The 24879-nt window shown below is 40.7% G+C and overlaps 1 protein-coding gene across 7 annotated transcripts in view; it reads right to left on the bottom strand.

Moving 5' to 3' along the window:
- PIKFYVE (phosphoinositide kinase, FYVE-type zinc finger containing) overlaps positions 1-24879 on the bottom strand; it is a 98563-nt gene that overhangs the window by 12709 nt on the left and 60975 nt on the right. For 5 of the 7 annotated variants that reach the window (XM_055120438.1, XM_055120441.1, XM_055120439.1 and 2 more), the window contains 14 exons: positions 19524-19595; positions 18676-18847; positions 17076-17254; positions 14808-14921; positions 13967-14075; positions 13708-13862; positions 12152-12242; positions 10133-10193; positions 8287-8424; positions 6872-6992; positions 4777-4872; positions 2327-2410; positions 1310-1413; positions 886-1050 (listed from right to left, as the gene is read on the bottom strand). In XM_055120438.1, coding sequence (XP_054976413.1) covers positions 886-1050; positions 1310-1413; positions 2327-2410; positions 4777-4872; positions 6872-6992; positions 8287-8424; positions 10133-10193; positions 12152-12242; positions 13708-13862; positions 13967-14075; positions 14808-14921; positions 17076-17254; positions 18676-18847; positions 19524-19595 — 1661 coding nt within the window. Of the gene's footprint in view, positions 1-885; positions 1051-1309; positions 1414-2326; positions 2493-2524; positions 4368-4776; positions 4873-6871; positions 6993-8286; positions 8425-10132; positions 10194-12151; positions 12243-13707; positions 13863-13966; positions 14076-14807; positions 14922-17075; positions 17255-18675; positions 18848-19523; positions 19596-24879 lie in introns of those variants that run through there. The other 2 variants (XM_055120443.1, XM_055120444.1) reach the window with 2 other exon arrangements.

Raw genomic sequence — 24879 nt, 5'->3', positions numbered from 1 at the left:
CAGAACCACATATGGTCCCCCAAGCCCTGCCAGGAGTGGTTCCTGAGTGCAGAGCTAGGACTAAGCCCTGAGCACTGGCAGGTGTGGCCAAAAAAACAACCAAACACACAAATATGTAAGATCTAGGGGTCAGAGAGACAGTACAGTGGTAGGGTGTCCACATGGCCAGCCAAGGTTTGATTCCCAAGAATCCCACATGGTCCTGTCAGGAGTAATACCTGAGCACAAAAGAATAAACCCTGAGCACCTCTGGCTGTCGCCCCAAAACCAAGAATATGAAAATAAATAAACAGTATGATCTAAACCCATTACTCCTGCAAACCGTCAGATGGTAAATATTGAACTCAGTCAACAATGACTTCACTTGCTACCACAACATCCAAACAGTAAATATATGAGTGCAAACGTGTATTTGTTTAATACAAAAAAATAAAAGCGCACATCAGTCACCGTCACCTCACCTACAGTTGAAATGATGAACCTCAACCTTACAAACACTGGACCGGAAAGGAAGCATTTAAGGGGACAGTGAAATAAACACCTTTGAACAATACCAGAAGCTACACCGTGCGACGATGCCGCATGTGTAATCATCTCACTTAGTCAACCTGGCAAAGGGATGTGGCTTTTGCCAGTGGACAGCGGTGGGGACTAAGGTTTAGGGTCCTGCTATGCACTCAGGGATGGCAGCAATACATGCCCTCGGGTAAACTCCGTCAAGTGACCTGCTTTTCCCTTTCTATCACACTAAGGTAGGAGAGGAGAGGGAAGGTCCTGATTTCAGCAGGAAAAATAAAAAAATCAGAGTGAAGGCTACAGAGAACAGAAACAACTGACACAAATCAATCAAGCCTGGAATAAGCACATTCGTCTACTTGAACACACCTTGAGGCTCAACGCCTTGATTCTCCGTCCCCTCCTTGCCCGTCTGCCCAACCTGGTAGTATGCACTATCTGCTCCACGTAAGGTCTCTCTCTTCTGGGAAGAGAGATCAGGGCTTTTCCCTGCTGTCCCTCGGAAGAAGGACAACATTCCAGAAGCCTTTTTGGCTAAAAATAAGAGGTAACATATTAATATTAAGTACAGGTCACTGCAGGTAAAAATTTTTAAAAATCAAAATTTTCAACTGAATCCTGTGAGCAGTAACCCTCTTAGGAGGCTAACGGTGATATACCAAAGAGGACATAAATACTTTTTTTTTTTTTTACTTTATGCTTCAAATACCAAAGGCAACACATCTTGGATGTCTTTTCGTTTCCAAATGAGGAACAAAAATCACAGTAACGACTTCTCCATCTGTGATCTTACTTGGCTGAGGCTGTGGATCCGCTTCTGCTGTGCGGTTCGTCGGTCCTCCACTGGCCTCCGGCAGCCGCACGGGGCTGCTGGTCTTGGGTCTGTTATCGAAAGCGCTGGGGCGGAAGACAAGGAAACGCTGGTTGGAGACAGTCAAGACGAGAAACTCCCAGAGTCCTACATTCATCTACCTTCACCTAACTTTCCCCACAATACTAAAAAAAAAAAAAAAAATCAGATCCATCACTTACATAAATACGAGTTAGAACATGAAAGAAATAGCCCTGGGGTGGCTTTGGAATGAAGAAAACCACTTTGGGAAATTAAAAAAATAAAATTAAAAAAAAAAACCCACAAAATTATAAAAGCATATGGAAAATACACGAAAGAGTAGCTTTTATACTATTTTCCCCCTAGGTCCATTAGGGTAATATATTGCTGCTTATAAGACAATCAGAGTGAAAACATAAATTCACAGTTCTCATGCTAGCTACCCACCATAACACAGAGTTACAGATCAAGGGTCAAAGTGTTAGTAAAGGTGGAAAACTTATTTCAGTAAGAATCATGATATGAGTCTACAACAATTTCCATCTAAATGCTTACGATACTGAATATTTAAAAAAAAATTGGTTTGGGAGAATTTCTTTTCTAATTAACGATGAGGCTCTTTACCTAATACGGAAAATTCACAAACATCTGAAATCACAAAGTCAATCAGAAGTTTACTGACTTTCCAAGTGAATGCTTTAAAAATCTAAAGAGTAAAGAGGATCAGAGGCTTGAAAGCTTAAACCTATAAGGTACATGAACTCTTGGGCACTTATCTGGTAACTATTGCCTGGAGGACCGTGTAAGCCCTAGTGCTACACTTGGATTCTCTTCTACCGCCTTGGCTAAGAGGGAGGCCCACTCTCTGTATCCACGAAACCTTTATACTGACGCTATGTGATAATGAAAACCAAGTACAGACTAAATGAGGAGAGAGAGTGATGAGAGCTGAATGAAAACAGATGCTACTCGGATCACCTATTTGCCGGAAGCCCTTCTTCGGCACTGTTCCGCACGGTCGCTTTGGACAACTCCTCTAAGGCATTTCGGTATTCTTTACAACTTAGGGCAGAAATAGTTTGGAAAATGTTAAACGTTAAGCTCTTCTTTTTAAAATCATAGGCTTCAGAGTAAGTTTTGCATCCTAGAAACACAATCATTGTAAGTGTCCATAATTCAACAAATACATTGGCGTTAACTTAAAAAGTTATCGTGGAGAAGTAGCTACATTCTTCAGGAGGATCGGTGGTCTTCGTGAAAAATAACACAGGAGAGGACCTGACACGTCAACTAGAATCAAGTTCTGAGATGGGGACTGTGAACATTGCTGTGCCAACACTTAGATAAAACACCTTCGGGAGTTGGGAGAGCTTTAGCATCATCAAGAAGAAAGGAATTTAAAAGTGCTTTAAAGGCACTCAACTTGAGGAAAATAATATTTTGAGCATATTGGGCCCCAAATATCCAAGTATTATACCAGCACTCCAGAAACCCTGCTTTAGATAAACCTGGTATCAAGAAGAAGAAGGGGGTCTCAGGGGTGCTGGCATACCATGTTTGACTGAAGTTGGCTCCACTGCACCCCACAGGGACTGTTTTTAACATATGGAATGTTCATGGCAACCCTATGATTAGCAAGCTTACTGGTGCCATTCCTCCACAAGCATTTAAGTCTCTGTACCCATGCAACAATTCTGATAACATGTGAAACCCTTTGATGATATCTGTAATGACTGTGTAAGAAAGGAGTCTAACTGGTTGAAGGCTCAAATGATGGTTAGTATATTCTAATACTAAAGTACTTCTTAACCAAAGCATGACATAACCTACTTATTCAGGCATCAAGCTGCTGCTCGCATAAGAGACTACAGTTTAACAAATTTAACTTATAAAGTCTCCGAGGAAATCAAAAAAGAAGTGTGGCATGCACTATTGTAATATGTACTGTGTTGCAGTACATATTACAGTACATTTAGTCTGAAACTAAATCTTTGTGTCTTGGAGTTCTGCCTAAATACTTTTACAAGACATTATTTTAAAAAGAGCAATAGCACAGTGGTAGGGCGTTCGCCTTTCACACGGCCGACCCGTGTTCAATTCCTCCGCCCCTCTTGGAGAGCCCGGCAAGCTACCGAGAGTATCTACCCACATGGCAGAGCCTGGCAAGCTACCCATGGTGTATTGGATAAGCCAAAGACAGTAACAATAAGTCTCATAATGAGAGACGTTACTGGTGCCCGCTCAAACAAATCGATAAGCAATGGGATGACAGTGACAGTGACAGTCTTAAGCAAGTATAACTGGATACTAAGTAATATCTAATACCTAGTCTATCAAATATTACATATGTTCAAATCTTTGTTAAATAAGTAGACACTTGTAACCAATAAGCAGAAAAACTTTTAATAGAAAAAGATCGATATTTTCTTTGTTTGGCCACACCCAGTGATGCTCAGAGTTTACTTCTGGCTCTGGCTCTGGCTCTAGTTCTGCACTCAGGGGTCACTCCTGGCAGTGCTTGGGGGACCATATGAGATGCCGGGGATTGAACCCGGGTTGGCTACATGCAAGGCAAATGCCCTACCTGCTGTACTATCACTCCACCTCCCACTCACCCCCAAAAGTTAAATTTCTTGCACAAGAAACCACACCCCGGGGTGCTTGGGCACTTTTCCTGGCTCTGTGCTCAGGGATCACTCCTGGGGGTGCTCAGGAACTATATAGGGGCAGGCTTAGAACCAGAGCCTCCTGCATGACGTTCTGGCGCTCACTCCTCTCAGCTATCTCTCTGGCCCCCCCAAAAGTTTAAATTAAATATTCTAGATTTTAGTTAAACTAAGTCCCATCACTTCCAAGATACCATTAAGATGGAAAAGTTTTGTTCTTTGGACATATCAGTATTTCAAGAGAGGAGCGTTCTTTTAAGACACATGATAAACTCACGCATGTAAATTAAAAGTCAGATAAATCTATGGGTTAAGACACTAGAAAAGCATTACTCTAATTAAGAAGACTTTACCTTGTATGTGTGGGAAGCAGGAAGGAAAAGAATAAAGAGTACAAAAAAAATTTAGATAATATTACGCAGAAATACTCTAGAATTGTGTAGAAAATACAAAGGGTAAGTGGATATACATAAAAGAGAAAATAGTTACAGGACATAAGGATAACTACATATTAACTTACCTACTGGATTTAGCTATTAGTGCTAAAGAATCTTTGTACTTAAGAATCATCTTATATCCCATTGTTTGGGTAAAGGGCACATTTACAAAGAGAACAAATTATCATGCCCAGAGCATATATATGTTTGCTTTTAGTTATTCATTTTCCCCTGCTTTAGGTGAAAGATTTCAACAATATGGTAATTAATAGATATACATAAAGAATAAATATGCAACATAGATGAGAAAACCCATGACAAATACCTGAGAGCAAACGCAATGATGGAACTAGGCTCCTTCTCACAGACTGCAATGGGCACTCGTTCATGTTCATACATTAAATAGTGTTTATCTGGGTCACTGTTCAAAAATTCAAAACAAAATAAATCAGAAGCACAAAATTAGTAGAAAACCACATATAACATACCATTAAGACATATAAGTAAATCACAGGGCAATTTTCAGTTAGCAAAATGCTGCAAAATGTTAAGAATATAAGCCAAGGGGCTGGAGCGATAGCACAGCGGGTAGGGCGTTTGCCTTGCACGTGACTGGGTTCGATCCCCAGCATCCCATATGGTTCCCTGAGCACCGCCAGGAGTAATTCCTGAGTGCAAAGCCAGGAGTAACCCCTGTGCATTGCCAGGTGTGACCCAAAAAGCAAAAAAAAAAAAAAAAGAAGAATATAAGCCAAATATATGAAGAACTTGAACAAGTCAGACAAGGAAAGAAGGAAAGGATATGAACAGAAAGGCAGCTGACAACAGAATTAGTTGTCAAATCAGAGTGCTTTGGAACTGGCATTCTCAACAAAACTCACATGGCCAAGATCTCAGGCCCATGTTAATTTCGGAAAGGTTTTACAAGAAACAGAAGGTGCATGAAAAATCTTTTTCTTGAAAGAAAGTATCTTGTAGGTGTTTTCTAGAAAATGTGGAGATAAACAAGTAGTCCCCAAATAAATGACATAAACCAGTCACTTTTTCATCACACGGAAACTCAATGGGGTAATTTCAGCCCAAATAGTGCTCCCCCACTTCCACTCTACCTAGGAACCCGTTTATTCACTTGTGCAAGTGTTACTGACTGAGCATGTAAAGCATCAGAAACACAGTATGTGGAGAACCTACTGCTGAACATCTAACATGCACAAGACAACTGTACAGCTGTGCAAAGCATGGTCATGGGAGAGTTTACAGTATAGTGAGGTAAATCCTACAAATAACACTTTCTGTAGTAAGTGCATGCGGGAATATTGAAAGCAGCGAGATCTAACTTGGTAGGGATGGGGAGTTAGATGAGGGTCTGGTAAAGGTTTTTTGTTGTTGTTGTTGTTGTTTTTCCCTGGGAGCAATGAGTAGGAGTAACTAAAAAGAAAAGTCAAGGCCATGAAACAGGAAGGGCCATAACCCAGGCAATATAAGACTACCTTTGAGTCTGAAGTAAAGGAAAAAAAAAAACCTTCTCATGCTATAACAGACTGCATCACATACTGTGACTTTCTATTTATTTTATTACAAACTATAAATTCCTGTCTTTTTTCTTTTTGCTTATTAATCTTAATCCTACATCCTCAAATACCAGGCACTCAAAAAAAAATAATAATAAGTATTGGGCTGGAGCGATAGCACAGCGGGTAGGGCGTTTGCCCTGCACGTGGCCGACCTGGGTTCGATCCCCGGCATCCCATATGGTCCCCCAAGCACTGCTAGGAGCAATTCCTGAGTGCAAAGCCAGAAGTAACCCCTGAGCATCGCTGGGTGTGACCCAAAAAGCAATAAATAAATAAATAAATAAATATTGATTGAAAAATCCCAAGAACAAAGATCCTTATTAATAAATGTTCACTTTTTTACACACTAGTACCACTGAAACAGAGCAGCAACTGAAAATCAAGCAGGTCAACTGTGAGGGAAAACAAATTCTCACGCCAGTCTATATTCTTTCCCATTCTGGGCAAGCCCCGCACAAACAAGATCCTATGAAACCTGACACAGGTGGCTCACTACCACCATTACCCAGTAAATTACTGGATCAGTAAAAGCCACCCTCATTTCATCTTGCAACTAGAAGATCAACAGATGTCATAGTGTATCTTCAAAAATGTATACATGTAGTTATTTGAGAATCAGAAATCTCGAAAACTGAGCAATATTAGTTCATCTTTATCTACTATAAAGTGTTACATGTTCTATACATTTTATTGGAACAAAGTACATCGCTTTACTATGATAAAGCATAAGTTAGGACAAATACATATATAGACATATTTTAAATATATACAGAGTAAATTTGTTGATTTTTTTAAAATTAGGTGAAAATAAATTACCCAACAAGACACAGTTTTTATAATACTCACAAAGGAAATGGAATAGGATTGTAGCTATTTCCTGGAAGCAAGTTTGCAAAGATGGCTTTCATAGTTGATTTTTCCTTCACCTGGCTGTCTGTGGATCCCAACAAATGTCCATCAAACACATCTACAACAAATAATAACAAACAATATTTCACTTAAGTTTCAATATTCAGAAAGAGTTCACAAAAGTCTAAGGTTTCAACTTTAGTTCTTTTCCTTTTTGAGACATATGGACAGTATTCACTGCCAGTAACAGTGAAGATTTCTGACCTAGGAATAATGACTCATATAGATGAAAAGGAAACAATGGTAAAATGTAACAGCACTGACTTCAAGAAGATTCCGCCTCATCCCCCCCACCCCTTTTATTTATTTATTTATTTTGCTTTTTGGGTCACACCCGGCGATGCATACAGGTTACTCCTAGCTCTTCACTCAGGAATTACCACTGGCGGTGCTCAGGGGACCATATGGGGTGCTGGGAATTGAACCTGGGTCGGCCGCATACAAGGCAAATGCCCAACCTGCTGTGCTATCGCTCCAGCCCCTCGTCCCCTTTTAAAAAAAAAAAAGTTTTAACATCTCTGAAACGGAGACCATCCTACAAGTGATGGCTAATTGGGATCTCAGGGGCTGGGCAGCAGACAGGATGTTCTCTCTGCCTGTGTGAAGCTGGTCGAAGCTGTTCATGTTGCTATGGCAACTCAATTTTCACAACGTAATTCATCTGAGTTTCAGTGCAATTTAGAAGTCGAAATAGTTAACTGCTTAACCAGAGAAAGGGTAGGCATACATTTATTAATAATGAAATGGACTCTGTTTGGGGAAACACAGCTGCAATACCTCTTACTTCCTTGCATGGCAACTCACATGTGCTTTCTGGGACATAGAAACGTGTAAATTGTCCCTGCTAAAATGCAGATGAAGCTGAATCACACTTGGTTGCTCAGACACTTCCATGTCAGGCAGCACAACTGAAGAAGTAATAGGTAAAACATAGCACTGCACTGCAGTACTGTCATCCCGGTGTTCATTAATTTTGCTAGAGCAGGCACCAGTAACATCTCCACTGTGAGACTTGTGACTGTTTTTGGCATATCAAATATGCCACAGGTAGCTTGCCAGGCTCTGCCATTCGGGCGGGATACTCTCGGTAGCTTGCTGGGCTCTCCAAGAGGGATGGAGTAATCGAACCCGGGTCAGCCATGTGCAAGGCAAATGCCCTACCCGATGTGCTATCGCTCCAGCCCAGGTAAAACGTATGGATCCAAAAGGGCTGGAAATAAAATACAGGGTTTTAGAACTCGCCTTGCCTGGGGACAGTAAAAGAGCACTTGCCCAAAATTCTCAACCTTAACGTGTCAAAGTATTAGCAACACTTTTCTCGGAGACGTGGAGCCTATATGCCCGACGTGTACCTTCACAACTGCTGGCGGTATCGAGGTCGGCAGGCAGACCGGCTGACTGCTCCGGTGTGATTTCGGGTGGGGTGGGCAGCTGGAGGTGGGAAGAGCTGGTGGAGCTCTGACTGGAGAGTGTAGTCAAGAAGCGGTCCTCTAAAGCAAAATAAGAAACAAAACGAGCCGTTCAAACGGGAAGTCCGTTACTTCCAACTATTCATGTTTTTTAAAATGCCAACTCTTAATTTTTCCTACTAAACTAAAAAAATATTTTTAGCTTCTTAAAAATTATTTAGGTTATTAGGCATGTAATTTTATGTATTTTTTACATTCTACATAGGTCTCTGAACTTGTTTCTGATCTTATCTTTAGGACAGTGTTGGAACTATAATGGGCAACCAAGATTGACTATTCTTTCTTTCACCAGTCTTTTTTTTTTAATTTATTTAATTTATTTATTTTTTAACTAGTGAATCACTGTGAAGATACAGTTACAGATTTACATATTTTTGTGCTTGTGTTTCCCTCATACAATGTTCAAGAACCCATCCCTCCACCAGTGTCCATTCTCCACCACCAATGAACCCAGTATCCCTCCCACCCCCCAGTCCCCCCACACACTGTGGCAGGGCATTCCCTTTTGTTCTCTCTCTCCTTTTGGGTGTTATGGTTTGCAATAGGGGTATTGAGTGGCCATCATGTTCAGTCTCTAGTCTACTTTCAGCACGCATCTCCCTTCCCGAGCGTGTCCTCCTACCACATTTTACTTGGTGTTCCCTTTTCTATCTGAGCTGCCTTTTCCCCCAGTATGTGAGACCAGCTTCCAAGCCATGGAGCAAATCTCCTGGTACTTATTTCTACTATTCTTGGGTGTTAGTCTCCTACTCTGTTATTTTATATTCCACAGATGAGTGCAATCTTTCTATGTCTGTCTCTCTCTTTCTGATTCATTTCACTTAGCATGATGCTTTCCATGTTGATCCACTTATATGCAAAGCTTCTCAAAAAATTAGAAATTGAGCTCCCATTTGACCCAGCAATACTATTGCTGGGAATATATCCCGGAGAAGCAAAAAAGTATAAATGACATCTGCACTTATATGTTCATCGCAGCACTGTTTACAATAGCCAGATTCTGGAAAAAAAAAACCCGAGTGTCCAAGAACAGATGACTGGTAAAAGAAACTTTGATTCATCTATACAATGGAATACTATGCAGCTGTTAGAAAAGATGAAGTCATGAACTCTGCATATAAGTGGATCATTCACCAGTCTTTCAACTGCTTACTTAAGTTTTAGTTTATCTAATAGGAAATGAAATTAGGACACAGTTGGGAGGGAGAGGGGAGAAGAATCACATTCTCAGGGGGAAAATTCATTAATTATAATAGAAAAATGCAAAAGATTACAATTTAAGCTCTTGTTCTACAAAGAGCATCTAAGTAAATGCCCTTATTTATTTTCTAGGATGGCACTGAATTATTCAAGGAAATATTGTGAAAGACAAATTAAGCCTAGAAAAGATTTCAGTGACATAAAAACATAAACTTTCCAAGACTTTTTCAGTAAAATCTGGAGGCTAACTTTGGAATAAGCAAAACAGAAATATAATTTCCTCTGTTTCTGTTTATTTTCCTAATAGCAGCCTTCTCTCTTTATCCTGTGTTTCCGTATACAAATTCATCTTCTTGCAATGTACTTTAGGATCTCTAAAGCTAACAGGGCAGAAATGCTCTACAGGAAAGAATTAAAGTCTACGAATAAATGCATCTGAAAAAAATTCTCAAAATTGGTGGTTCAAAAGAACTCAGAGACTAAGATATTCCTTTAAATCCAAAGGTGGTTACCAACTCCAAAGACCAACCTTTTTCTCCATTTTGAAGTCCTGGGGAAACATTGCGTGGAGATGCATCCATCGCGCCAATCTGTAGAGAAGAAAACACCGTTCTTACAGAAATATTAAAATCACATTTAAACACACACACACGATTTAATTCAAAATTATTTAAAGACTTAGATCTAAGATCTAAAGGGATGTCGTACATATCAGAAGACTTAAGCTGGAGAGGTAGTAGAGTGGTAAAGCACCTGCCTTGCATGTGGAGGACCTGGATTTGATCCCCAGCACCATATTTGATTTCCTCAGCCCCGCCAGGAGTGAGCCAGGATCAAACCCTGAGCATCGCCCCAAACCAAAACAGCAAAACATAAGCAATAAGCTCCTTGACATCAGCCACAGAGTCGTGTTTGGGGAAGTGACTCCAAAGGCAAAGGAAACTAAAAGTGAGAATGAACAAATGGGATTACATTAAACAAAAAAAGCCATTATACAGCAAAAGCAACTTGTGCCAAAATAAACAGACATTTCACCACATGGAAAAAGATACTTTGCATAAAACGGTTAATGTCCAAACTACACAAAGGAAAAAGTGAAAGCAAAAAGTTTAATTTTTACTCATAAAAGTTAAAAAAAAATGATTTAAAAATGACAACGCATTTGCATAGATTTTTTTTTTTCCCCCAAAGAAGACATATAGATAACTGATGACCAACAGGCACATGAAGGAACATTTACCACCATCCCTTAGCAGAAAGATGCAAATGGAAACAACAATAACACATAACCTCACATCTGTGAGGGGAGCCATAACACAGCTAAGAGAAAACAAGTGTTGTGTGTGGAGACAACGGAATCCTTGGATGCTGATGATAGAAATGAAGACTGTTGTAATCATTACGGAAAACATTATGGAGATTCCCCACAACATGAAAAAAAATGAAATTCAACACAATCTAGATATAGTACATGGGGGTGTTCTGCTTACTGTGTATAAAGACACTGATGCAAAGAGACACAGGCCCTACTAAGCTGACTGCAGTGTTATTTCCCACGATCAAGAACTGGAAACACTCTAAGTAGCCCCTGACTAACGAAAGGCTAACATGTGTGTGTATGTATGTGGGGAAATTAAACACAATAGGAGACCACACAGCTGCAAAGAAAGACTATGCTTGGTGAAGGAAGACAGAGAAAGGTAAACCACTGTATGATTTCACTAGAAGTGGCATAAAAGTAGGGTGGTGAGGGAGAGGAAGAGAAAGAAGAGACAGATCATAAGAAATATAAGGACAGTGGTAGAGTCTTGGGAACTTTGGTAGTGATTAAAATGTAATGATCCTGGGGCTGGAGCAATAGCACAGCGGGTAGGGCGTTTGCCTTGCATGCGGCCGACCCGGGTTCGATTCCCAGCATCCCATATGGTCCCCTGAGCAACGCCAGGAGTGACTTCTGAGTGCAAAGCCAGGAGGTAACCCCTGTGCATTGCCAGGTGTGACCCAAAAAGCAAAAATAAATAAAAATAAATAAATAAATAAATAAAGTGTAATAATCATTTTTTGAATTGGTTTTCGAGCCATACCCACTGGTGCTCAGGGCTTAGTCCTGGCTCTGTGCTCAGGGATCTGTATTCGTATGCAAGGCAAGCACCTTACCAGCTGTACTATCTCTCTGAGCCCTACAGTGTAATAACCTTGTATAATCAAACCATAAAATTCATCACTGCTGTTAACCATAACACCCAAGATAAAATAGGAGCATGAATGTATGAGCCAATGGTTGAAGAAAGCTCTTTAATAGCACCTATTATAACTAAGACACTGTCCCCCATTGATGTCTGGAAACTACAGCACTTATTAATTCTGTGAAAGACACTTTATTTCAGGCAAAGACAAAAAGTTCATCTGGATGATTTCTCCTCTAAAACTTTCCAACAACAAAATTAAATTCTTATCTAATATGATTATTATCTATATGTGAAAATACCACTGTCATAAATGAAATGAATATTAGTATTAATGAAAAACCTAAACTACATGGTATTACCTTGCTTTCCTCCCCTTGTCTCAGTCTTCCGGGACTCGGAGGAACTGAAGGCCGCTTTCGACCCTTTTCCTGCTGGAAAAGATCCTGCAGCCTGCATTTAAAGGAAGAAAACATCGCTTTATTTCTCACCTTTTTTTTTTTTCCTTTTGGGTCACACCCAAGGATGCTCAGGGGTTACTCCTGGCTCTGCACTCAGGAATTACTCCTGGTAGTGCTAAGGGACGATATGGGATGCCGGGGATCGAACCCGCATCGGCCGCCTGAAAGGCAAACGCCCTACCCGCTGTACTATGGCTCTGGCCCCTATTTCTCACATCTTTTAAACAATATTTACAAGTTCTTCCTGTGCAGCTTCGAAAAAGTTAAAATTAAATTTTCCTACTTTGGTTGTAACAGGCTCTGCCTGGCAAGCTACCCGTGGCATATTCAATATGCCAAAAACAGTAACAACAACTCTCACAATGGAGACGTTACTGGTACCTGCTCGAGCAAATCGATGAGCAACAGGTTGACAGTGATGACAGTGATGGTTGTAACAGATGTGACAGCTGCATGTAGCCCTATTTGTATCATATTCATATTCCTAACCAAACTATCAGACTACCTTAATGAGGCATTTGGGTGGGAGGAATCAGGGGCGGCAGGTAGCAAGACATTCTAAGAGCACACAGCACAGCACAAGCCAGGGAGCTTTAGAGACCAACAGGTCAGGGCCCAAAGCCCAGCTCTGACAGCAGCTGTATAACTTCAGCAAACTCCTTAGTCTTCTAGAACTAGGTTTCCTCTTTTAGAAGACAGAAACCATATAAACATCATAGGGTGTATAAGACTGGATATAAAAGTGAGAGTCCATCTTATACTTATTCAGTGCCTACCATAACCCAAGTCTGCAATAATCTGAGCATTTCAATAATTACTAAAGAGAAATACTCGCTAGCACAAGTTTAAATTAAGATACAAGATACATACCACAGTTGAAATTCCTGGCCTAAAAATTGATCATCATCACTTCAGGCTAACACTAATTCAATGACGCTGGATTAAGTAAACACACACACTAATGAGGATGTGAAATAGCATTAGAAGTGATTTTCCACCATTGTTTTTGACCTTCACAAAGTCTAAAGATCAGCATACTTCAAAGAATGAAAGAGGAAGTCATGATAGAAAATGAAAGTTTCAATTTGTTAGTAAAACGAAATATCCAAAATTAATAGAATTTGGAAGAGCAGAATTTTTTATTTTTTTTAAACAGGGGCTGGAGCGATAGCACAGCAGTAGAGTGTCTGCCTTTCATGCAGACAACCCGTGTTCGATTCCTCCGCCCCTCTCGGAGAGCCCGGCAAGCTACCAAGAGTATCTCGCCCGAACAGCAAAGCCTGGCAAGCTACCCGTGGCATATTGGGTACGCCAAAAAATAGCAACAACAAGTCTCACAATGAGAGACGTTACTGATGCCCGCTCGAACAAATCGATGAGCAACAGGATGACAGTGACAGTGACAGTGCTTTTTTCACAGCCATAATAGTCGAGAAACAACAGACTCCAAGATCTACCTGTTATTCCAAGCTTGGAGCACTTCACAAAGACTCTGTTTCTTGGCAATGAGTGACTCAAAGACAGACTGGAGCTGCTGAGGGGTATCCACGGAGGAAGAGATGAGCCTTGCTTGCATCTTCTCTATCCAGTTCTTGAACTCACCTTCTTCCATCTACAAAGACAAACCAATTCAGCAATCTTCGAGAAACAACCCAAAGGACACATCTCATACATTGATACGTAACTTGGGAGAATTCTGTAAAAGAAATGAATTACCTCTTTTTGTGCAAAGATATCTTCCATTTTTTCTTCCCTAGTTTTGCTGAATGTATCCGTTTTCAAAGAAGCAAGTCTCTCATCAACAGCAAGGTAAACCTGTGAAACTCTAACAATAAATATTAAACACTTAAGAAACGTTAGAACAGATTCAAGGCAAAGGGCCTGGAGCACATGCTTTGCGTTCAGGAGCCCTGAGTTTGATCCCCAGCATGCTATGGTCCCCCGAGCACCGCAGGGAACAGCCCTCCAGGACCACGATGGGAATAAAGCAGGTGAGGGACCCCCATAAACAACATCTTATTATTTTATCAAAAATTAAAATTGAAATCAAACGCTCAAATTTCACAGAAGTAGACATCACACATAGAACATGAATTATGCTTCACCTAACTTAAAGTCATACATGATTTTTCAGAATGAAAAAACAAGGAAAGGTTTCACATCAAAACTAGAACCACTGGGCTGGAGAGATAGTAGAGCGGGTTGAGAGTTTGCCTTGCACACAGCCGACCCGGGTTCAATTCCCTGCATCACATATGGTCCCGAGAACCACCAGGAAGAATTCCTGAGTGCAAAGCCAGGAGTATCGCCGAGTATGACCCCCCCAAAAAAATTAGAACAACTATTTTGTCAGGGAGGGTTTTATTTATTTTGCAATACTTTTGTATATTATCTACCTTTTTCTTTCTTTTTTCTTTTTCTTACATAAAAAGACATAAGTAATACAGTTAGAGAAATAATATTTTCTAAGGAAGACTAAAGAAACACATTTTGTACATTACCACCAACACACACACACACACACACAATAAGATGATCAGAGAAAACTATAACTTACTTCTGAAAGAAATCCTTCAGATCCTGAAGAAGAGACACTTTCAATGGAGCCTGGCGTTTAATGAATATTTTTGGAAGTGGGACACATACTTCAAGAAGCCGAATGGGAGAATAACTAGGAAACAATGGCCAAAAAGAAAAAAGAAAGAAAGAAAAATGTTTTAATATCTTAAGATCTTAAGTAAAGGCATAGTATATGATCAACTAAACTGTAAAACAATCACAAAAATACTGATGACAACTTTCAACCAACATAAATAGCCTCCCTAACTTTGAAAGGACTTTGTTTTGTTCGTGTGCTATAACGTTATCCTTTCTCCCTTAACATTCATTATCCTCTCTGAGCTTTGAAAACTAAAATGACTGGGTGTAAACGTCCTGTGAACATGAGGCGGGTTCCCTCCTATAAACCGCCTCAGTGGAGGGGTTCATCATCTTCCCAGCTCCTGAGCATTCAGCCTGAGTCTGCATTTCCTCCCACCCGAGGGCTCCCACTGTCCAGTTAATGGGGGTACCCTCCCTGGTCCCTCCGTTCAGGTTAAAGCTCTTTCTTTTTTTTTTTCCAGGAAAGGCCCTAGGGTGCTGTTGGAGTTTCTTCCTGGCACAGCTCCCTGAACACCTGGCCTGCTGTGCTTGTTGGAAAGCCCCAAGCATTGGCCTTGAAGGAGGGTGAGCTGCTTTCCAAGGAAACCAGCATTCCCTGACAGTTCACATGGCTTCACAGTCCAGCAACTGTTGGTAGCAGGGGTTTCAGGGCAGGAGGAGCCAACACCGGTGGTATCTGTAAAGCTCATTGTTCCATCTCTGCATTAGCTCATAGAAATTTCGTGACCCCTCGTGACATTCATCCCATCATGACCCTTAGCCCACGAAACCACAGAATTCATCTTCCCCTTCCCGTCTTGGAATCGGCATGTAATGCGTCCCTTTCTGCCCCGATATATAACCATTATTCTCCAAGTAAACTCAGTCATATGGCCATCAGTCTGTGACCCACGTGGATAGCATCTCCCAGTTTATCCAGGAGGTGATTATCTTTGGGTCATCAGCCCTAGATGGGATGAGAATCTCCATTTTCCCAGGTATCCCGGTGGTCACAGGACAACTATAAGTGATTCCCCCAACAAAGAACAGAAGGGTGTAAAGAAATAACTCAGAGCTTTCCCACAAGTACTAAGGGCCAGGTGTTCAGGGAGTCGCACCAGGAAGAACTCCAACAGAGTGCAGTTATGAATGTTTCCATTTCATGTCAGATTCTGTTTTCAGTCCTAAAGATACAGCACTAAGTAAAAACCAAAATTCCTCTCCCCATGACTCAGGACTAAGAAGATTTGGGCAACAGTTACCTCAGTAAATATTTGAAATATATCTCAAAGGAAAGTGTTTGAGGAAACAGAAAGCAGGAGAAGGAAACAAAGGGTACTAAGGATAAGAGGAAGTTTGAGCAGAAGGAACTGAACGAAGAGCTGCACAATATTAAGGGAAATCAGATCTGGGGAGGGTGCAGTTCAGAGAGAGAGAGAAAGAGAGGCATGAGTTCGACTTCCTCGAGCAAAAAAGTAACGTGAAGTAACTGAGGGCCTGAGAGAAAGCCAGAGGGCCTGCTGAGGGCCAGTGGGAGGAAACTGAGTCAGAGGGCGAGGGCAGGCAGAACACTATGGGCCAGAGAATGAAATGCCTTCTGACTTTCTCTAAGAGTTGAAAAAAAAAACAAACATTCACTGCAGCGGAGCTATGGGGAAAGAGTCCTAGAACAAAGGAACAGCCCAAACTCACATTTATTGAACAGGATCTTTCTGACTGCTATGTTGAGGACAAGTCAGAGGCCAAGCCAGGCAGAAGTTGTTGGAGGCTACAGCAGCAATAATTTGTTGGAGGACAGAGGCTCTGTCTAGAGGGATCGGTGGTGAGTGCTAAGAAGTATGTGGATCTGGGCTATATTTGAAGGCAGAGCCTAAAGGCATATTTAAATAATTTAATGCCATCGTGGTAACTACCCTTCTTTGAACTAGTAATCTTAGTTCAGTCTGGAATATCTAATTATCTGTTTACTAGTTAATGCCCTAATCTCCACCCCAAAATATAGATAGATAGATAGATAGATAGATAGATAGATAGATAGATAGATAGATAGATAGAGATACACACATACATCAGACAAACTCCCAAATTGTTAATAATGACAAAAACATCAACCTAGCAATGGAAGAAATATAACCGAACTTCCCACGGAGTATGTGATTGTGTACCACGCACTCTAACTTCTCACCTGAAAGAGGCCACCATCTGGTTATAGGAGAAATACTGGTGATAATCATGGTGGATGGAGTGCCCGCAGGGTTCAGCATTGGCTCTCCGGGTGTACTGGTGCCCATAAAACCTCAGCTCAAGGTATTTTGCAAACGACATGGACCAGGACTCATTGGAAAGAGCAACCACGGGTGTTACCTGAAATGCAGCATAAAAGTCTTTGTTATCGAATCACATATTCAGAAGTTCTTTGCAAAAACAAATTTTCTTTCCTATCAAAAATATAATAAACACTGTTGAAACTGGGTGAAGAAAGAATCATCTGAGGGCTGGCTAGGAAAAATAGCAATTCCACTACCAGCATCAATATGCTGATATGTTCACTTTATTTTATACTGTAGTATATTTATAAATAACCAATAATTTCTTTCATTACCTTTGTTACCTTAGCAACATATCAAGAAATATTTTCCCACACAAATACTCTTGTCCAGGGGCTGGAGAGGTAGTACAGCAGGTAAGGTGCTTGCCTTGCATGTGACCAACCCAGGTTTGATCACTGGCATCTCATTTGTTCCACCAGGAGTGCCCCCTGAGCACAGAGGCAGGAGTAAGCCCTGAGCATCACCAGGTGTGGGCCAAAAAAAAAAAAGTAAATTCTTGTCCAACCTGAGATGTAGTGGCAGTAGATTATTCAACTATTATATAGGTATATATTTAATGAATCATTCTTGATGAGCACTCAAGACATTACATGCTTTTCTTTCACTTGATCATGCTGTGATAAACTTTCTTCATAGGCTTATTTACAAAAAGTCATTATTTCCATGGAATATGGTATTAAGAGAATTATTAGGTCAAAGGAGTTGTACAGTTTTTGATACTCTATGCCTCACTGACTTCCAAAATACGGGAAGCTAAGACCCCTCCCCACCCAAGGCTACCCAACTCCAGCAACCAAAATCCTCCAGAACTCAATCACCACTATGCTCACATCGGTTCTCCACACACTCGGGCCAAGCCTAACTCACAAATGAATCTTTTCCTGGACCACATGGTCGCATTCAGGCCAGGAGACACTTCATAGGACACACCTTACCCATAGTAACCTATGCATACTAACGGAAAACTATGAAAGTCTAAATTCTGTACACATACCTCTTATGCCTTACACTTCCTGCTGAAAATTTATTAAAATCAACAGCTTACCCTTACACCACTTAAATAAGAAAAAAACTAATAAGCGATTGTAAAATAAACAAATATACAGAGCTGGAAAATAGAGTTCAATGACAGATAACAAAATAATACAGACCATTCTTCTCCCCCCCAAAAGAGCTATGCAAATAACTTGTCTTCTAGCAGGTAAGAGGCTTGTTTTGTAAGTGGCTGACCCTGGTAGGAGTCCCAGGATTACATATCATTCCCCCAAGTCCCGCCAGGGACACATATGGCCCCTGTGCCCTACCAGGAGTGATCCCAGAACATGGAGCTCCGAGCATAGGCAGGTGTGGCCCAAAAACAGGGAAGGAAGGAGGGAGGGAGGGAGGGAAGGAGAGAGGTAGGGAGAGAAAATAAAAGGTAACTTATGACAAACCATAGAAACAGAGAACACGTACCTGCTTACAGATTCTGCACCAGGAGTAGGTGAGGATTGTATGCTGATATCCAGGTACAGGAGAGTCCAGTTCCTTCAGGATTATCTGTACACAGCCTTGGCCATGAACAAAGCGTCGGATGTGGTGCACCATGGGGGTATCACAAAACATACTCGGACACTGGTAAGATGGCCTTTAACAGAAACAAGTCCTCCCGTTAGCCAGGAAACCATGGAGCAATGCCCGGTGCACAGTGTCTGCCGAGGAACACTGCAGGGCAAGCACAGCGTCCCCCGGAGACACCCAGTAAGCAGGCGATAGTCTCTGCAGGGCACGGCACACGCCTGAAGCCTGCATCTGAGCATTAGGTCTTCAACTACAGCATGAGGTGCAGTTTCCACCTGGGGACAACCTTCAATTTGCTGAAGATGTTAAAAATGGTCTCACTGTGCTCACTAAAATCCCTCACATTTCTGGAGCACGTTGTTCCCACAAAGGGTCTTCCAAGGATGAAACACTTGCTCTTCAAGTGAGTGAAAGTACTAAAATTTTAAACCAAGATCAAGCTCACTTCAAAGCTTCTCTGGCCATTCATTTGATACAATAAACAGAGACACCCAGTAGGAAGGAAAGAAGGGAGGAAGAGAGAGAGGGAGGGAGGGAGGGGAAAGTCTCTTTGGTGGCAAGGTAATTAGACTAGCAGAGATTTGACCAAGATGCCTCAGCCATGGCTAACAGTAGAGCACCCCAGGTTCAAATAAGAAAAAGTAGACAACATCTGACATATACAACTTATGTTGGTGTTAGAATATAAAATTCTGGGCATCAAAATGCATAAAACAGAACAAAAAGAGAAAATTTGTTCTTACCTGAAACAGTATCTCTCTAAAAATATTCCCAGTGTAAGGTCATTCTTTCCGTAAAATTCCATTGTGACAATCCTAATTAAAAAAAAAAAAAGATAAGAGATCATTTCTTCAATTGAACTGGAAACTTAGGGGGCTGCAATGGGGGAAGGGGGTGGGGACAGGTTTTCAAACACTGGCGTAGTAAAAAGTACTGCTACTGTAAATCAGTGACTTTGATACTATTGTAAATAATAAAGCAATAAAAATTATATAAGCACTGTAGCACTGTCATCCCATTGTTCACTGATTTGCTCAATCGGGCACCAGTAACATCTCCATTGTGAGACTTGTTGTTACTGTTTTTGGAATATCGAATACACCTCAGGTAGCTTGCCAGGCTCTGCCGTGAGGGTGGCAAGCTACCCATGGTGTATTCGATATTCTTGGTATATTCTCAGTAGCTTGCCGGGCTCTCCGAGAGGGATGGAGGAATCGAACCCGGGTTGGCCATATGCAAGGCAACCGCCCTACCCGCTGTGCTATCACTCATTACATAATAATAATTTACTTATTATATACAGACAGATCAAGGTAAGCGCCTTAGCCCCCTGTGCTAGTTCTCCAGACCAGAAACAGAATTCTTGTTTGTAAAAATAATAGCTAAGAACTTTCCCAAGGCCTGAAAGGAGTCAGGCTTTCCGGTTCTGGAAGTTCCAAGAGCTGCCAACAAATAAAAACAAAACAGACACGCCCCAAGACATAATTGAAATGACAAAAGTCGAAGGTAAAGAGAGAATATGAAAAGCCGTGAAAGCCAAGAGCCACAGAGACTGAGGCCACGGAAGACCGGCAGCAGGTTTCTCCCCAGAAACAGGTCAGAGAGGAATGGCCTGACGTGTGTGATGGGCTGAGTGGAAGAGATCTGCAACAAGAACAAACACTCCCCCTAGCTAGGCTATCACTCAGGGTAGAGGAGAAATAGAGTGGCGGGAAAGATAGCACAGATAGTAGAGATAGTACAGATGATAGCCTTGCATGTGGCTAAACAGCGTTTGATCCCTAGCATCTCATATGGTCCTCTGAGTTCATTCCTGAGTGCAAACCTAGGAGTAACCCCTGAACATTGCTGGGTGTGACCCAAAAACAAAAACAAAAGACAAAACCAAACTAGAAGAGTAATAAAGAACTTTCTTTTAGATAAACAATAGTGATAGGAATTCATCAACAATAAACAGGCTCTCGAAGAGATACTAAAAGGACTTTTATAAAAGGGAAATAAACCTCACAGGGAGAATAACTAAAAACATAAAATGTGGGAGAGAAGGGTCGGAGCCATAATACTGTGGTTAGGGCATTTGCCTTGCACAAGACCGACCCGGGTTCAATCCCCTACATCCCATATGGTTCCCCAAGCACTGCCAGGGGTAATTCCTGAGTGCAGAGCCCAGGAATAACTGCATGCTCTCCTTTTGCCCCTTGCTATAAAAGCTTTGTTTATCAGGGTTTCAGGCAACTTTTGTGTAGATGAATAAGTTTCGATATAGATTTGCTGTGGTTGCTGGAGTTCGTATACCAAATTCTCCAATTCAGCCTTCTGGACTCTAGCCCCCCTCCATGGTGGATTTTCAAGGCGATAATGTTTGCCTCTGAAATGAGGATACAACTCCAGTCAGACAATAGCAGAGGAAGCGTTTTTTTGCCTTTCCTTTTTCGCCTTCCCCTGTGTTCTGAAAGGCGTGCATTTTTGCACTGATTATCCTGGGTGCTTTGGTTTAAGTTTAAACTGTATCACACTGTGGCTTTTAAATGCTTCACACAGAACCCAAGTAGGGAATGCTGAATCTGTTTGCTGTGAAAGTTGCAGAGTCAGCTCCAGCTTGTGGGTAGGGAAGTCCTGGTCCCCACATGCCTGGCTGGCGTCTGCACTTCTGGCTTACAGAGAAGGTCTGGTGAAAGTAATTTCTGCCTCAATTCCCACCCCTCCGGGGTCTGTTGATCAGCACTTCCCAGAGGCGTGAGGCTCGTTCCATATCTGCAGCATTTTCACCCAGAATCAAAACAGGTACCTAGGAGCTTCTCATCTATATTTCATGCCCTGCCTTCACTGGGATGAGTTCACACCCATATTTAATTGCCCCTTAGACCATCTAGTTCTATTTTGATTGATCTCTGTGTTTTGGGCTACACCCAGCTATGACAGGGCTGACTCCTGGCTCCATGCTCAGAGCACCACTCACTGGTGGGGCTCAGGGAATCATCGATGTGCCAGGATCAAACCCGGGTCTTCCTCGTGCAGGGTCAGCTCCTTCTTGAGGTTGCTGAATTTCCAAGTCCTCCCATTTCCCACCAAGATGGGCCCTCTCACTAGCTTCTTGGCCTACATCTGTGAACCGCCCTTTTAATGGATAGGTCTACGCTTACCATGTCTTTGAAACTCAAATTTCAGGCCCACAAGATAGCTTGAAGAGCCAATGTGCTTGTTTTGCATATGCCAGGCCCCAAGTTTGATCCCTGGCACCACATGGCCCCTTGAGGACAGCATGACGTCACTCTGGGGCTCCCTGAACCCTGCTTAGGAGCTTCATCCCTAAAAATCACATTTTTACTTCTATACATTTAATAAAGTATTGCAGGAAAATCGCATGGCGGAGCCTGGCAAGCTCTTCGTGGCATATTCGATATGCCAAATACAGTAACAATGATGGGTCTCACTCCCCTGACCCTCAAAGAGCCTCTAATGGGGCACTGCCGGGAAGAATGAGTAAAGAGAGGCTGCTACAATCTCAGGGCTAGGACGAACAGAGATGTTACTGGTGCCTGCTTGAGAAAATCATTGCTCAATGGGATGACAGTGATACAGTGATTCGTATTATATAAGTAAATATAAAAAAATTATTATATATAAGATTGATGTATATAATTATATAGAAATTATGTAAGTAAATAAAAATAAAATTAACAAAATATGTGAACTTAGGTTCTTTTAAAAAATATGGATGGAAAGATACTAGGGGAAAAAGTCAAATATAAAATTATTTTCATCTAATTTTTATATAAATTATACACGTAATAAAAACTTGGAAAAATCTGAAACATTAAATAATTTCTTAGAAAGCCATTGTAAGAAATACCACATGTCAAAGATATTTCATGAGACTACAAACTCATTACCTATTGAATGTACTTGTAACGGACCATTAAAGCAACAAGATTCTTTGTTGTTTTAGAACAGGTTTTTCCCACGTCTAATAAAAACAGGTTTTAACTTGTTATACCACAGTATCTCATTCACTCCTCATCTGTTTTCTTGTAAAACTACTGATGATGCATAAACTATATTACCATATGAGAAGCTAATCTGAGACAGAAAGGAGTCACAGTTCATTGGTAGTGGGAAATATACACTGGTGCAAGTACGACTAAAACCCATTTATGAACAAATCTGTAACTGTGCATCTCATGATGATTCAATAAAAAGGCAGAGGTTGGGGGGGAGGTCTCAAGTTTCCTTTACCAAGTCTTAAGTCCTGCCAACATAAAATGAGACTCCTTTCTCCTCTCCTCTGGTCCATAGCTGTACTGACCAGAGAAAACAGCAGTTCATAGTCTTCCAAGAGAATCAACTCCTACCCAGGAACCTAATCTATGAGTGCTCATAAGTAGTTTTCCTATCCCCCTGTTGAGAAGCCACATTTTATTTAAGACTTGACAGAAATCTATAAACTGCTAGAGAAAATGCCTGAATTTACCTGCTAAAATTGCTACTAGAATAATCTCAGGTCTCATTAAGTAAAAATAAATATTTCTGGTGCCCAAAATTAAAATGCAGAACATATTTTATCATGGAAACAGTGATCAAGATCATGGCATTATATTTCATGATACTTTTAAAACTAAAGTTAAACTATGTAATAACTAAACACTTGTGATTATCCTTTGAAATGAATAACTTTAGCGTTACAAAATGTGGGGGGTTTTGTCATCAGAAAATAGAAATGTCAGCATTTATTCTCTTATACCATATAACAGAGAAAATTAAAGGAATATACATATAGATAGCTTTTGAAAGAAACTATATAGAAATTATGTGAATATGTATGCATGTTTGTTTTAGCTTATATATTTAGGATATCATATTAAATGCACTTTGAGCAATCATTTAAAATTAAGTATTAAAGATCCGGAGCTGCTGCTCGTGAAACAGACCCTCAGCTTGCAAAGACTATGATCCAAGAGGTCTTCTAACCCATTTTGGCACCCAGAGCGGCTTCTTACAGAAATGCATCTAGACTGTGAACTGAGCTAAAATATCAGAAATCCAAAACCGAGCCCATAGAGTCTTCATTCTCAGCAATGAAAAGAAATTATTAAATGATGCTTTTTCAGCAGGCCTGATTATTGGGAGGAAAATTCCAAACAATAATAGTGAGTTCTCTATTGAAATATTGAATGTATTAAAAGTATAGAGAATAAAATGAAGATCATTAGCTACTTAGGTGGGGGCTGGGTGGGAGGGGGGTATATTGGGGTTCTTGGTGGTGGAACATGTGCACTGGTGAAGGGATGAGGGTTTAATCATTGTATGACTGAGACTTAAACCTGAAAGCTTTATGTTTTTTTTTTCTCATGGTGATTCAATATAATAAAATAAAATAAAATTTTAAAAAAATTAAGTATTAGAATAAAAACCATCAATAAGAAAAATGTTGTTTTTATAAAAATTATGCCTACTGGAAAACTTATTTTACATAAGTTATCACCAATTTATTTATTTTTTGTTTTTAGTGAAGGAAAAGTTTCATTGAAAGAAATTTATTTAGAGAAATGTGAGAGAAGAGAAAGAGAAAAATAGATGTTTAAGTGTAAACACTGGCTTCTCCAGAGGGGAAAAAGCCTATCATCAAAAGATTCACAGTTCGTTTTTTATACAGAATCTTTCTAATTTGCATAAGTATGGATTTCTCTCTCACCATTATATCCGTTTCACACTTGCTGAAGGTACTCTCAATTCTACCCAGGAACAAAAAGTCCTACTTAATCCCTAAGATGCAAAGTTTCATCAGTTCACATATGACCCGCAATATGCTGAACATACTAAAAAACAACTCCTCATAGCTGATTTTTTTTTTTAGGTTTCTTTTTGCCTTAAGTGGCCAATCGGTGAAACTGAGACTGTTTCTTTTCAATGCAGCAGTTCTTCCCTTTAAAATTTTTTGGACACTGAAAAAAATTTTTAAATATTAAGGCACTGTGATTTGCATGCTTATTTATATTTAAGTTTCATGTGTACAATGTTCCAGCGTCAATGTTAGATTCCCTCTACCAGTGTCCCCAGGTTCCCTCGCACCCCCAGTCTGCTTCCTGGACGGGCACATTT

This window comes from Sorex araneus, chromosome X (assembly GCF_027595985.1).
Source record: "Sorex araneus isolate mSorAra2 chromosome X, mSorAra2.pri, whole genome shotgun sequence".
Classification (NCBI taxonomy): Eukaryota; Metazoa; Chordata; class Mammalia; order Eulipotyphla; family Soricidae; genus Sorex; species Sorex araneus.
The sequence above is the reverse complement of the archived record's forward strand: the minus strand, read 5'-3'. Positions and strand labels throughout refer to the sequence as shown.